The 15,512-nt window shown below is 46.5% G+C and overlaps 1 protein-coding gene across 2 annotated transcripts in view; it reads right to left on the reverse strand.

Annotated features, from left to right (window-relative positions):
• Positions 1–869: 869 nt before the first annotated feature.
• Positions 870–15,512, reverse strand: part of LOC147640074 (elongation factor P (EF-P) family protein) — a 127,558-nt gene continuing 112,915 nt past the window's right edge. For both annotated transcript variants that reach the window (XM_086776784.1, XM_086776780.1), the window contains 3 exons: positions 1,944–1,983; positions 1,777–1,844; positions 870–1,241 (listed from right to left, as the gene is read on the reverse strand). In XM_086776784.1, the coding sequence (XP_086632910.1) occupies positions 1,229–1,241; positions 1,777–1,844; positions 1,944–1,983 (121 nt within the window). In that variant the 3' untranslated portion in view covers positions 870–1,228. The remainder of the gene's footprint in view (positions 1,242–1,776; positions 1,845–1,943; positions 1,984–15,512) is intronic.

Here is a 15,512-nt window from a genome sequence, read left to right on the forward strand (position 1 = left end):
TTGTTTGACATGATCAAGAAAGTTGAGAAAAGGGGATCAAGTACCTTGGCTTTGGGATTAAGGAACGTGGTTAAACAAGACCCTTAACTTAATGACAAAGGCATGTTAAATACATGATTTTGTATCCCAAATATAGACCATCTAGATACCGTGTTTGCTCCTTGATCTTTTCAGAATCTCGCAATCACATATCCTCCATTCCCTCAACCATATAGTAGATCAACCCATGTACTATGTGTGCTTATGATATTCTCTTGCTTACATAATCAATGACAAAAAGATCTTTACCTTGTTCTCTCCCCAAATTGAAACTGGACTTCAATTTCTATTGATGTTTGAAAGTTATTTCACTATATACCTCAATAGATTAGCATATTGGGCCAGAATTTACTAAAAATTTGATTCTTTAGAAGGTCAATATTTTTAGAGGATAAATTCATCTTTCAACCGTATTATAGCTGCCACTTCATCATAGAACGACTATTGAAGGGCATCATGTAAGCAATGGAAGAAATTTTGAAGAGTCCAAATGTAAAACAATAATGAATTCTACCTATTGGATGCAACAAATGTACTTATATGTGTAATAGTGTGCTCACGCGATTGGACAAAATGTCACAATTTTTTTTTCTAACCAATGAAAAAAGGATGACCAATCGGTTTTTTAAATTAAAAAATGCCTATATTAATCAATTTTAGAACTAAAACTTCAAAATTTTGAATCTTTAAATTAAAGGCTAGGAAAAATTACAACCGGTTTTTCTCAATTGTGTACGTGTCATACAACAATATGCTCATACATTAATCTCACGTTTGAGTGTTTTGCTTTCTAAGAGGCTTTTTTTTTTTTTCAGAGTATAGGCTCAAACTTCACACATGTTCTTTTCATCTTAAAATTTTTACTGCATGTTACAAGAAAACTTAACAATGTTGTTCTCTCACTACAAATTAATTTTATTATGAACAGTCAAAGAAAGCACAAACTTCCCATGCTCAACTTGAAAGAAGTCTCAAAAACGCATCGATAAAATGTGACCTGTAAAAGGTTGTTCGTAGCAAACACCTGAATACATATAATGGGGAGAGCTCAGAAGATATGAGCTCTGTGATCCCCTTATACAAGGGGCTCATACTCACATGACTTGGGTTCTTTATGTACCTGTATGCTATATTTGGATTATCATATATTAGGGTAACACTGATATCATATTAGGCCCAGTCCAATGATTTAAGCCTTTGACCTGGTATCAAGCAAGACACATATCAGAAGACCAAATAGTACATAGCATAGTACTGTATCAGGCCCTCAAAGCTCACTCAAAGATTCTTTGGCGTGCCGCCGACAGAACAATGGCACAAGCAGAAGTGGAGCCAACAACCCTACACTTCATAGCCTGGCGTTTTTGAGAACTACACTACTGTGATTCGCTGAAATGGATGAGAAAGTAAACAGTGCCGGATGCCAAGCCCATGTAAACCAAGTGCCAGGACACCAAGCTCAGTTATCCTCTTGTCCAGCTGCCCACCTTCACCTGCATCTGTCTCTGACGGCAGATGCTTCTGAACCCACATTAAGGCTAGCTAAGTAGTTTTTCCTAGACGAGTCTTACTGTGGCCCTTAAGGAGAAATAACATTCTTGGATACCGATCCTATCCGATTTTTTTAGTGACAATCCAATTTTTATGGGTTTTATGACTATCTATATCCATATCAGGAATCACACGTGACACAACAAACCTCATGACCAAAACTGTCCTAATGAGAGGACTTCTCACCTGGTTACGTACGAGTTATCTGTTGTATCGACAACTATCTCATCTTCTGCATCGATGAAGGTGGGTGCCTGCACACTCCAACTCCCATGTATCATAGCCTTTTGGAAATTACCACAGATTTAAAACTGAGGGTTAATAATGTATATGTATCATGAAGCCAGTTGTACCATTATTTGTAGCCCATTGTCCAGCACCACCTTTTTGTACCTGTACACAAAAAAAGGTATGGTTACGCAACCAAAAAAAAAAAGGTGGCACTTGCATGCTGCATTCTGATCAAAACAGACATCCTTTCCCCCCCCCCCCCCCCCCCCCAAGAATAGATACTTCCATTAGTCAAAAGAAAATCCACCAAGAGGCATAATACAACCCTGTCCATGACAAAACTGAAAAAATGGAGGGCACGCTTCCTCCATGGCTGGCTGCTCTCAAAGGGAGCGCAGGGGGGGGGGTGCGATGCCAAACCGGTGACCTGTAATGCTGAATGACCATGCCCTCCTCTCTGGAGAAGAAGGGTCCATTGCTCTATGTGGGGAAGAAAGCAGCCCACCGTCTGTGCATGCAACCTGAGTCCCCTGCCAGATGCTCCAGGCGTCCCCGCAAGATGTGAATGAGATCAACCCGAATAGATCAAATGGTCTCTGCATGGGGGAGTTGACTCGCCTCCAATGGTCTCGCTGCAGCGCAGTTGCCAAATTTGCCAGGTGGCCAAACTGCCGATGAGCTCCCAGCACTGGCATGTGCCAATCTCCAAGGTCCAATGCTGGCGGTGGAAAGGGGCTGTGGCCACTAACGCTGCTGAGATGCGCTGGTGCGAGAGCACGAGAGCTAGGCCTCCATCATCCTCATGGAAGAGTTCTCGGCTGGCCTCCGCCTGCCAGGCAATTGCCCCCAATAAAGGTCGGGTCCGAGGTGAAAAGGCGGAGAATGCACCACCAAACCTGTCGTGCAAGACTGCAAAACAAGCTTGGGATACATTGGAATCCATGTATCAGACTCGAAATGAAGCCCAAGGGCCAAGTTGCTTACTTAAAGAGGCAATTGGACATACTCACTATGAATAAGGGTGACTCTGTGATAGAGCACCTAACTAAGGTGAAAGACCTTAGATGGCAATTGCGAAATATAGATGAGGTCACTACAGACACAGCTTGTCATCAACACTTTTAATTTGTTGCCTCCCTCCGACCAAACATTTCGAACCTCTCTCAATCTTTCCATGAGAGGAGGTGCTAATCCTGTCACCTTTGTTGAATTGGTGGGGTTACTTTTGCAGGGGGAGCAAACGAGAGTGGTACTCAAGGTGGTGATCCAGCTCTTGCTGTCAAAGACAGAAAAAGGCAAAGCATCCAAACAAAGTGGAAATCCGCCCAAAGCTGATTATGGATAGCACTATGGTAAGATAGAATCTTCTGAAAAGGGAGATGCCAACAAGCCCAAGAAGAAAGGCAAGTATCATTACTGTCATAAGCCACGTCACTACATCAATTAATGTAGAAAAAGGATTGCAACGGAGAAGAAGAAAGACTCTAGAAATGCAATGGTAGATGCTTGTCACCAACACTCTTAATTTGTTGCCTCCCTCCTACCAAACATTTCACACCTCTCTCAATCTTTCCATGGGACGAGGTGCTAATCCCATCACCTTTGATGAATTGGTGGGTTATTTTTGCAGGGGGGAGCAAACGAGACTGAATCTCTCTCGTACTCGAGGTGGTTATCAAGCTCTTGCTGTCAACGACACATAAAAAGGCAAAGCATCCAAACAAAGTGGAAATCAGCACAAAGCTGATTATGAACTGCACTCTGGTAACATTGAATCTTCTAAAAAGGGAGATGTTTGGAGAATATTTTGATTGTCGCAGTGTCACGTGTGCAGATCATTTCTCTTACCTAGTAAAGGGAATTGGTCAAGTGATGCTAATTGTTGCCAATGATGCAAATTTGTGCATGACCAATGTGTTGTACGTTCCAGGAATTAAGAACCTCCTTTCTGTTTTAGCCATAAAACAAGGTTTGGTGGTTGAATTTGTAGATGGATATGCAATAGTCACTTCTAGGACACTTTTCAATGGTTTGTACAAGCTGGACAGTTTTGATAGGTGTTGGTGGTTGAAATTTGCAGATGGAAAGTGCTTGGTGAAAGACCCTTCACCGGGTTATGCAATAGTCACTTCTGGGACACTTTTCAATGGTTTGTACAGCCTGGACAGCTTTGATAGGCGTCCACATGATGCACACGTAGTGGCTGCCCATACTCTTGCTATACATGATGCAGGGTTATGGCATGCTCGTTTTGGGCATGTGAATTTCGGCAATTTGATGCTTTTGTAGAAGCATCATATGGTTGATAGTATGCCTCCTCTTGAACCTCTTGCAAGACATGTGTGAAGGGTGTACTTTGGGAAAGATGCACCCACCATAAACCATTTTCCAGGGATGAAGTTATTAGGAATAAATTGCAGCTTGTGCACAGTGATGTGTGTGGTTGATGCACACACCATCCATGGGAGGGCATCTTTACTTCCACTTTTATTGATGACTACTCGTGCTTTGCTTGGGTGTATCCTGTGAAAGCAAAGTCAGATATATTTGCTTGCTTTCAACACTTTGTGGCAATGGCTGAAAATGCTTACACTTTGTGGCAATGGCTGAAAATGCTTCAAGATGCTAAGTGTAGACCCTCCATTCAGATCGCGCCCGGGGGAGGTATATATATATATATATATATATACCTAGATGAATCCAAGAACATGCCCAAATTCACCTTTTAGGAACGTGCATGTTATATACTCATGGTAGTCAACCCACAAGACTATATAACTATCAACTCCATTATGCATAGTCTGGACTAGATACTACGACATCCCCACTAACGTCATCAGTGCCCAATAGTGGGTGTAGAATTCTGTATCAAGATATGCTCTCACACACGCACTCCACACACACACACACATATACACATACATAAAACATATACGTCAAATGCATTTAAGGACTTATGTTGCAAAAGGGCATAAAACACCAGTGTACAATGCCATACACACCGCAACAAAATGGTGTGGGCTGAGAGGAAAAATTGCTCTTATGGAAATGGCGTGGTGCATGGTTAAAGCACAAAAGTTGCCACACAAATTTTGGATGGAAGGTATCATGTGTACAACTCATGTTTTAATCAGGTGCCCGACCAAAGCCATGAATGAAGACCATAACTCCATTTGAGGCTTGGTACAATAGAAAGTCCAAAGTGGATTATATGTGTGTATTTGGGTGTTTGGCATATGCACGTGCCACAAGAACTCAGATCAAAGCTGGATGATAAAGCAATTCAATGCATTTTGTCGGTTACAACAGTGAGAGCAATGACACACGATTTTTTATCAATAGAGATGTATTTGCTGAAAATTCAGCTCAGCCCATGCTCAACAAAGGTAAACAAGTTAATGTAATGTCACATGACATGTTTGATGTGGGGTATGGTTGGATTGGTTCCAAAGGTAGAACCTCTGAAACAGGCTCTTTCTGCGGCCTCTTGAGAATGGTTAAAGGTTCAATGAAGGCCTTTGGCTCACTCTGAGCCTCCCTTACAGGTTCTATGATTGGCTCTCGAATAGGGTCTCGAATACACTCAAGCGGGGTCAATGATTCATCCCAACCACTTGCTCAAGGATAGGCTCTAGTTCAGTCTACACCTTCCTCACAAGCTCTTGGGCTTGTTTCATTCGCTCCTTCAACACGGGTTGGGATACTCTTTGTTTTTGGGAGGAGCTTGTTTGAGTGGGGAGATTATTCTGCAAGAGAGGTAGCTTCGGAGCTCTCGTGTGAACCACTTTCAATGGTCACGATGTTGCCGTCCTTGACAACTTCTTCTGGACTCCATTGACAAAGGTGAGGGTGCCCTTAATAGTTACAACGAGCTCTCCAATATGACACGCCGCAATACTGATGCAAATCTCCTATCTTTGGCAGGAAACAGGAGTCCAATGATTAGTGGAGGGAGCAGGAACTGGAACTGCAAAGATACGGAGATGAGAGACTTGCAAGGCAAGGTCCTCACCATCCTCCTCATATGCCATGGCGGCCTCGTTCTTAGTGGCCCAAGCAACTATGCCCCAAGTAATAATGCCTCATGGAGATGAGAGACCTGCAAGGCAAGGCCCCCATCCTCCTCCTCCTCGTTTGCCATGGCAGCCTTAGCCTCAGTGGCCCAAGCAACTATACCCAAAGTACCTGTGTGGGAGGGGGTCCAATCCATAGTGAAATGCAGAGAGTCCTTTGCCAAACTTGCTGAGCCTTCGGGCAAACCCAAAGGCAATGCCACTGGGACTCTTGGAGGTGGCCACACCTTGAACAAAATGTTGGCCTACCTCTGATGGCCAGCCAAGTGCCAAGTGCCAAGTGCCAGGCCACGATGCGCCTGTTGACACAGAAAGAGAGTGATCTTTCACGGCCTAAAATTGTCCCATAGCATCTTCTAGAAATCTGAGAGAAAGTGAGAAGGGAGGCCTTGAGATTGCCAGTGCCTTGCTGCCGCTGGAGTGCCCTCGATCGCGGGCACCATCTGAATCTTGTGGCCTGGCTGTGCGGCGTAAGCAAAGAAAGGGGTGCTGGGAGCCTCCTCTCTATCAAAGGGATTGTGCCATGTCCACTCCCCGGATCCCACTGAAGTTGCATGAGAGGGCACCCTCCCATATCCATAACCGCCAGAATCCCTCTCTGGCCACCTTGGCCGGTGGGGGGGTCTATGTGCCACCTATGCTCATGGAAACCAATCACCCTCACCCTCTGCAAGGTGCATCCACTAAAATCCTCCAAAGGGGGCTCTGCTTTGTCAAGCTTGCCATGTGGGCCAATAGAGAAGGTGAGTAAGGCGGAGCTCTCATCAGTGTCATGGAGGGTGTGTCATGTTTGGTGAACACTCCCAACCATGCTGCAGGGGGGGGGGGGGGGGGGGGGGTGCAGCGACTCCGAAGGGATGGAAGAGTTGATATTGAAGCTAAGTCTATCCCTACCCCGTACGGCAATGAAGCTCCTCTCTTGGGCCTTCGAGGGCAGCTATTTGAAAATAAGCCAATCTCTGAGTGACTGAGCTAGACCCATACTCAAAGCTCCCATGATACGTCGGACGGGCCCGCAAGATATGACCACTGGCAAATGGACCAAGGGTTCCATATCAACGGCTAGCGGATGCGCTCCTCGGATGCAACTGGAGTGGACTGTTGAAGGGCTGGCTTGAAGTGATCCCAAGCACGTAGGAGGTTGGCTGCAAATCTCTCCTCAAATGCAAGACTAAAAGTCATGAGCCAAAATCCATCTCACTCTGGGGTCAGGGACCGAAGTGCGGGCGAAGATCTTGGCTAGGAGGAAGTCCTTTCGGGGCTCGCCACTTGGAAGAAGTCCATGAACTATCAACTTGCCCAAAAGGGAGCGGCTTTGAATAGAGGGGTTGATGATGCTCAGCAACCCCCCCCCCCCCCCCCCCCCCCCCCCCCCCCCGCGCGCGCGAAAAAAAAAAGAACCCTATATTGAGGATGAATGATCACTCTCTAGGTAACCTTGGCCGGGCACGCAGCCCATCGCTACTAGTCCAAAGAAAGTTGCGGATCAACCGTTGAACCTAACCAATGCAAGCATGGGAGAAGGCCCAGCAAGAGGTGATGTACCACATGGTGGCGAGAAGAACTTGGTTCACCACCACGATGACCCGGCCAACTAAGCAAAGCGCCTGGCTGAACTCCAGTATAGCAGCTTCTTCCGAATGCGCACTAGCTACTACCAGGGAAATATCAATACCAACCTGGCATCCACAATAACAAACTGGAGTGCCATCGGGATCCACTGAAAAGCCTCAACTAGCCTCCAAGTCAGGGCATGCGATGAACCAACATAGAATCCACACAACTTGTGCCATTTGAATTGTGTGCCGCATGTATGACAGAAGATCTCTCTCTCCCCGATTTGATTCATGGCACATAGATGGGTTTCATCCAGGAGTAGAGCATTCTAGATAACCTCGTCACTTTTTGGGAGAATGTCACCAATCCCTAATTTTGCGGAGCTTCTTAAGTTAATCTTGGGCATGTGTATGGATCCCTGTTTCTAGCTTTCGAAACCTTGAAACCTCGAAACTTCGAAACGGTTTTTAAAAACTTCGAAACCTCTCCATTACAACAGTTTCACCCAAATTTCAGGTTTTGTTTTTTTTCCGCCTTGATTTTTCTGGGATTTTTTATTTTTGTTTTTCTTCCATATCCTCATCACCTTCCTTCCTCTTCTTCTCTTGCCTCCCTCTTCCTTTTCTATCTTCTGCTACTTCTTTCAGGTCTACTCCTTCATTCTCTTCTTCTCTCCGCTTCTTCTTTCTTTCTCTTCTTCTCTCCTCTTCTTCTCCCTTGCTCTTCTTCTCCTTGTCTCTTCTTCTTCTCTCTTCTTTCCCCTTTTTCTTCCTTCAATGTCTTAAATCTTTCCCGATTTCTACCTTCTCTTCTTCAATTACGTAAGAGTCCTTGATTGAACCACTTGTGGCATCTAATCAAGCAAAATTGCCATAATGCCTCACCAAAATAAGGATGGTTCCCCGAGATGAGTGAGAAGAAACCATTTTTTCATCGTTACACTGTTTTTAGATGGCTACTATAAGTTCTTTAAGTATTTATACTTGATGAAATTATTGATTTTTCGAAACCTCGTGGTTTCTTAGCCAAGGGACGAAACCTTTCAAAACAAAACCCCAAAAACCTCGAAACGTTTCTTGTGACTATGCTTGGAGGCCAGACATGACATGATTATTTTTGGAATATGTGGTCTATACAGACACTGTCGTGCTGGGACCTAGATTCATGGTCTGTACCCTGGGGGCCAATATTTATTCATGGTCTGTACAAGTGTTTCTACCTGGGGCCTGTAAATATCTTTGGTCTGGACAGGTATTTATACTTGGGACTTGTAATGGATTTTTGGAGTACAAATGAGTTGATGGGGATTTTTTCCAATCTTCAATGCATGCATGTGCATGAATGATTTTATTTGAATTTGTGTGACTTGTTTTGACTGTGTGGACAATGCTTGGTTTTACTGTGTGTGTTGTCCATGGGGCCAAGGACGCCTAGGTACCCCTGGGGACGCGTGTGCTGCACACCCATTTGGGACTAATAGGTGGTCGTATGGGTTTTGCAGGTGGTAAGTGTATTTCCCAGTTTTAATTTATTATATTAAGTTGTGTTACTAAGGTTCATGAAGATAGATTCCCGCACCGGCAAAATTGGAGATGTCCTAGGTGAGGACCAAATCACCCTGTTGGGCACTATGATGGGGGGGACTACCATCTGGAAGGGTCACAGAACATGGGCACCTAGATTGTGTAGATTGTGTGTGGAATTATCAAGTTTGGGCCATTTCAGACAGAAAAAGCAGTTTCAGCTATTATACCTCATTTTAAGTGGCCCTTTTCTGCCAGGCATCCTTGGGTTTCCCCCCCCTTCTGGAGCTGTTTGTGTAGTCAAAATCTTCATTAGAGCTTTGTATCTGCCGTTGGGTGATCCTTGCTTGCTGTTTTTGTTGGTTGCTGGAATTATTATGCTTTCTCGCACTTGTCTTCATGCAGGCGCAGAGCTGATCGCTTGCTGATTATCTGGTCATAACAGCCGTTTGGCATGTTTTCTGGTATTTAATCTCTTCGACACATAGGCCAAGGTTTGCTCAGTGAAAGCACACATGCAGGGCCTTTTTCTTGGATTCAGAGAGGGCTGGAGACAGGTTTTCAGGGTTGGACAACACCTTTCATCGTGACGAAAGTGTCCGACTCGCAGGTATCTGGGGTGTCCGTGGAGCCTTCCAGGTGTCCCATGCATAGCAGATGCCACAGGGGTTGGTTTGGGACTGTTTTGTCGCAAAGGTCTTGCTTTTCAGGTGAAGATTGAAGATCGAGGGTTCTACTTCTGACAAGGGCCACCTACAGGGTTGATATAGTCACGCACGAGGCGAGGTTTGACCTGTACGACCTCGTGGTGAGAGAGTAGTGCCTGTGAAGACCAGTCTAGACTGTTCGCTTTTGTTTTTTTCATTGCTGTATTGAAAGAATTCGGTGCATACCAATGGTGAACCCTGGGCACCCGCAAGTTTATACTTTGGAGCAGACTCCTTTTGGTAATTGATATTACTTTGTTGGGGGGGGGGGGGGGGTGTTCAGCCCACCTTTCTGGCCCCTAATGTTGTGCACTGTGCAGATCTCTTTTCTCTTTCATGTTGTTGAAGATTAAAGTGTGTTAAATCTTGGTTCTCCGTGATCAACGCTTTCAGTTCCGTTACAGGTGACCACTTCAGCCAGGTTGAGGCAACATGATCTTATAGTTCTCCTTCCAGATTTTGAGAAAGCCTATGACAAGGTGGACTGGGAGGGCTCTCTGGAGGGGACGATGTACCAGATGGGATTTCCTGAGGAGTGGGTATGAGGTGTTTTTGGGCTCTATTTGGCTTTGCACAGCCAGGTTCTCATTCAGGAAGCCAAAGGTGACAGATTTTGGCATGCTCACTTGGCCGACAACGCTGTCCATTGGCACCTTATCTCTTCTTGTTTGTTGCGGAGGCCATGAGAAGTTCTCTCTGCTCAGGAGACAAGCCTTCAGGGGTTGCGTCTCCCCATCTGTGGGTAAAAGGAGTAATATTTCGCAGGCAATCCCTAGGAGGGTGATGGGTCTCCATTGCGAATCTCCAATTTGTCACCACCCTCCTTGGAAATCAAATGAAACAATTCCTCTCTGGCATGGAGCCTGTGGTCATAATCTCATTCAAGGAAGCTTTGAAGCCACCTTCCATGAGATCCCAATAATGAAGAAATAAGGAAACTGGAAGCCCATCTTCTCCTCGGCATTTGCATCTGGGGAGTGCCTTCAGAGCCTCCGCAAGCTCCTCTGAAGTAAAGGGTGTCAACAAGAAAGTCAGGAGAATAGGGGGGGCTCGTATGGCCGCCAAATTGCTCATGCATGTCCATCACCAACGAGGATAGGGAGACACCTGTGAGAAGGGAATGGAAGAAATCTGTGGCAATGGCTCGCACCTGAGGGGGATCCTCAATTATGGATCCATCCTGGCCTCACAACTTGCCGATACCTTCCCTCCGCTTGTGTGGGCCTGTTATCTCAAAGACATCTCTCGTGATCCTTTTGCCTGCCTAGGTCCAAAAGGAGGCTCTAGCATCGTATATGTACTCCACCCTACACTCCTCAATGGAGCTAAGCTCTGTACAGGCTGCACCCAACTGGGCCTCAATCCAAGGGCATCCGGGGTAGTAGGGTACTCTCCTGAAGAAGCTGCTGCAAGGAGGCAAGGCTCCGACGGATGCTCCTCCTGTTCTCTGAAGCCAGCCAGTCTGCTCTGTGCGGCCTCCTATAACAAACTGTTGATCTCTCCAATGCCTGCAAGCAAAGAAGCTCCTGTGGAGCGGTTGAACGAAGGTGGAAATCTAGACTCTCCCAAATCTCCTAAATCCTGCAGCAAATCTCAGAATCCTCAATAAGGCAACCTGGGATCTGAGTGCTCAAAGTTTGTCCTGCCTCCATGGGTCCTCCAGGGAGAGAACGACGGGTGCATGATCGGCGAAATTAGTGCTTGCCAAAATACGATACCAACCATGCCACCTCATCCATAAGCCACTCATCCACATAAAACCGGTCTAATCTAGAAAGTTTGGGGCCTATACTCCTCCTATTGGATCGCGAGAAGCACAAACTCCTGAGGCTACGTCCGAACTCCGATAAATGCCAAGGGTCCTGCCCCCTCAAAGCTAGAATTAGCTCCTCCCAGGCCAAGTACTTCGTGTGTAGAACTGTGACCATGCCACCTCCAAGTATGTCCTCTACCGTCGTTGAAATCACCACCCATGCACAAAAAATTGGCCTGCGGGAGGGACTGACGAATTGTGCTCTAGAAAGTAGCTCTGCCTAGTGTGGTGTTTAGTACATAGAGGTTCAGGAAGTCCACTCTCTCCTCTCCAATTCTCATGATCACCCAGTGACAATGGTGCTTGAATCGATCATTGTAGATAAGAATTGATCGTTGACGGAAATGCATACCCCACCTTGTGTCCTGAAGGGGCCAAAAGCATGGGACCAAAAGATGTGACTTCTACCCTGAAGAATCTTCCCGCAACGACGGTTACGGCCCTTGGATAGATGATGCTCCTGGAGGAAGAGAATGTCAATGGGTCCACCAACTACGGCTGTTAGAAGCTCCTCTCTGAGAATCCTGCCTATGCAAACACTGTTCACAAACCTTGAATATTCCATGGGACAATCTGCATAACTTAGAGCGGTGGGAGGTGGAACTGTCGGAACTGCCCTCCACTCCAAGAGTCTTGGGCATGGGTTTGGATGGAGAAATCACTATCTACCTTGGGGTGTAGCCTTGCCAGGTGGGCATGAACCCTTCCCTCCATGTAGAGCTACTCTATCCGTGCCTTGAAATATGCATACTCTGGGCTCCATCCGTCACAATGAAGGTATCTGTAGGAGGGAGGGAGAGGTGCTGCCACCGAAACATGGAGAAATACAAAGAGAAGCACCTCTAGACTGGAGGAGACGGGCTCCCCTCTGGGTCCTTGGGGCTAGAGCCACCCACCTCCATCCATGCCAATGACTGGAAGTGAGTGAGCACATCGCTAATACGCAAATCATATAGCTGGTGTGAAAGCTCTATTGCCTGCCTGTAAATGGCGGCAGACATAGATTCCATGCTCCATTCCATTGCCCGGCACTGCACTCAAAGAGAAAGAGAAGGTCATCGTGCCACTCACTAGGCTAGAGGGCCTGGAGTGATGCAAAATCACGAACATATGGATGGTGGCCGCTGTCTCCTCAAAGATGCCCAGTCCCTCGATGGGGAGGCATTGGAAGAAGCCGTAGTCTACTGGCTGCCCCATAACTCACCTTGAGGGGGGGGGGGGGGCAGGGGGGGGGGTGTGTGGAGGGAGATCGGAGGAAGAAGGGTTCCCTTGTGAGGGAGGGGAGGATTGAGGTTGTAAGGTTGGGCCCACCGGGGACTCTCATGGGTCAAAGGGCCTCACAAGAACCTCAAAGTCTGGAGAGGGATCACGGCAAGGTAATGATCCCCAGAAAGGGGGAGCCGGCACCGAGTTCCTCGATGGGACTAGGGGGGTTTGAAGGGGGGGGGCATCATCTTCAGGGGGCTACTGCGATAAGTGCTCATTACGGTTCTCTGAGAAAACCATATCCTCTTGAGGCCTACCAGATTGGCGCCGTTCTACTTTGGAAGTTCGACGGTGGTTCCGCCTTGAAGTGGCGGCTTGCCACTCAACTACACACCGCCATCCTTAGGGGTTGGGACTTGGTGCTCTGAATCCTAGGGACCGAGATTCCCCCCTCCCCCTTAATGAGGAGCTGGGCTGGGAACATGGGGAGAAGGGGGGAGGGGAGGGGAGGGGGATGGGGAGTGTCACCCGCCTTTGTATTTTGACATCCAAGGAACCAAGAACAAAGGAGAATGCTCGAGGTTTGTATTTCACTGTAGGGAATTGAGTATTCTAGAACTCAAGGGTTGTCGTCCAAGTATCTAAAAGGAGCAACTCAGAGATTGAACAACACTAATCTTCTGTACAAGAGTCATGGGACTAGCCGCATTGTTTATCAGTGAAGAAAATCAAAATTGAGTACACGGATATGAATATTGTTTGTCTACCATAGACAGACAATGACATGGGTAGTTGGACTACAGTAGAAACAGGTGTAAAAAACCAAGAAATTGGTGTCAAAACCAAGGAACTTTTTGTGCATGCATTTGTTCATTTGATTTATGCTTGTGAGCATATCTGTGTATATGTGCCAAGGGTCGGGGACATGCGGTTAAACCCAAGGACAAGCATGTGTGCATGTGTTTGTCTCTTCTGACGTATAACGAGTGCGTATTGATCTTCATAGGAAGAGAATCATGCTCGAAAACTCCTGCTTGAGGGCAAATCTAGAGGTGCAAGGAATGGGAATATCTGCCAGAGAGGTCAAACCCAAGGTTACTTTATGTTAAGGGTGAAAACCGTAACCGTGAGGGCAAGATGCCAAGCACAAGACAAGAGGAGGACATTCCTCATGAAGAACCATGTCTCAAGAGCCAAAGAGAGAAGAGGTAGGCCACAACAAGAAAAAGTAGAGAAACGCAAGACCTATTAGTTGAGGACAATTGTTTAGGGATGTCACCAAACCATCAACATATAGGTTGCTGACATGCAAAAACGCAACACAACCCAAAAGAAAAAGGTGACGTGGCGTTGATGCTAAAACATGATCTTTATTTTATTTCAGAGAAGGGAATAATTATAAGATCAGAACGGAAGGTTCAGCGGAAGGCCACATTACAAGTTTGGAATAATATGACTAGCTTTTGAAAAGCAAAAGATTAAAAGCTTTTTAAATACTAAAAAGAGAAGAGCTTTTATTATTAAAAAAAAGCTTTTTGGTGTCCCATGTGACGGCAAATGAAGCATTGTCCGGGGAGGCTAGAGTACTCAATTCTCTGCAAAATAGGAGCCCCGCGGAGGCACGGAAGCACTATGGCATGTGGAACTGTCTTCGGAGAGGCTATGCAGATGCAAAGAGAGGGAATCCTTGCTGTCCGAGCTAGAACTGAAGTGGCGGTGGGGGGGATTCCATCACTCGCCTGATAAACCACCTATCACCAGGAGGAGAGGAAGATATTTCTTCTTGAAGCTAGGAAAGCAAATTGTAACGGGCAAGCTTGAGATGCCAGCCAGAGGGTTGGATGTTGGGTCGAAGCCGTGCTACCACCTCACAAAGAAGGCTTGGGCCATATGCAGTGTGATGGGGCTCAACTACAAGGACTCTATCCGATATTGCAGGGGAATCAAACTCGACTTGGAAGTATCCACGTCCCAAAGGATGAATATCAATGATCTTTCCAAGCTCGCCGACGAGGCTAGCTTGCAAAAGATCCCTGAGCTGTCCACGTGCAGCGGCTACCCACAATCTTGCAAACATCGGGGATAGAGTGGTACAAGGCGAGAAGGCTCAAAGAAGCCGGGGCGGAGAACCACATGCCTCATATGACGATTGGCCATTCTGGCCTTCACAATGCTGGCACCCCATGGACTCCTAAAACCAGGGTATGCTAGTGTTGGGATCTCATCAATCAGCGTCTTTGCTTGGCACATCTGCGTGCCAAATGCTACGAGGCCATTGGCAGCTCCAAAACTCTACCGGCGAAGACCACCACACCTGGATGAACACCATTCACACCCTTTGGGAGGGGGATTGAAGCCTCTAACGGGCGAATCCAACTGGGTGATGCAACAATGAGCAGCGTTTCTACTCATGTGGAGTCAAGGTCCCTTCTTCACTGTGGGACCCAACAACCTGACCTGGCATTACAGGCCCCAGTGTGGCTTTCCACCCCTCCTACCCAAATGTAGCCTCCCTACAACAGCCGCCAGCCGAAGAGTCCCCCCCCCAAGTTCCCTCCCTCTCTATTTTTTTTTTATACGTCTCTGAAGGAATGTACTTTGTTGCTCCACTTGAGAGCTGCTTGTAGTTTGCATTGCGGACATTTCTTTTATGACTAATGAAGGATCAAATGTGCTCAAAATGGAATCGGGTCTAAGCTCAAGCTACAAATTTGAGAGTGAAGGAAGGTATGGAAGGTGCAGTTCATAAAGTGGAAACAACCTGTATCAGATTAGGATCTAGCTATGAAAGATAACAGCCTTAACTTTAAAT

Source organism: Cibotium barometz, chromosome 3, assembly GCF_041138505.1.
Source record: "Cibotium barometz isolate CiBa-2024 chromosome 3, ASM4113850v1, whole genome shotgun sequence".
Classification (NCBI taxonomy): domain Eukaryota; kingdom Viridiplantae; phylum Streptophyta; class Polypodiopsida; order Cyatheales; family Cibotiaceae; genus Cibotium; species Cibotium barometz.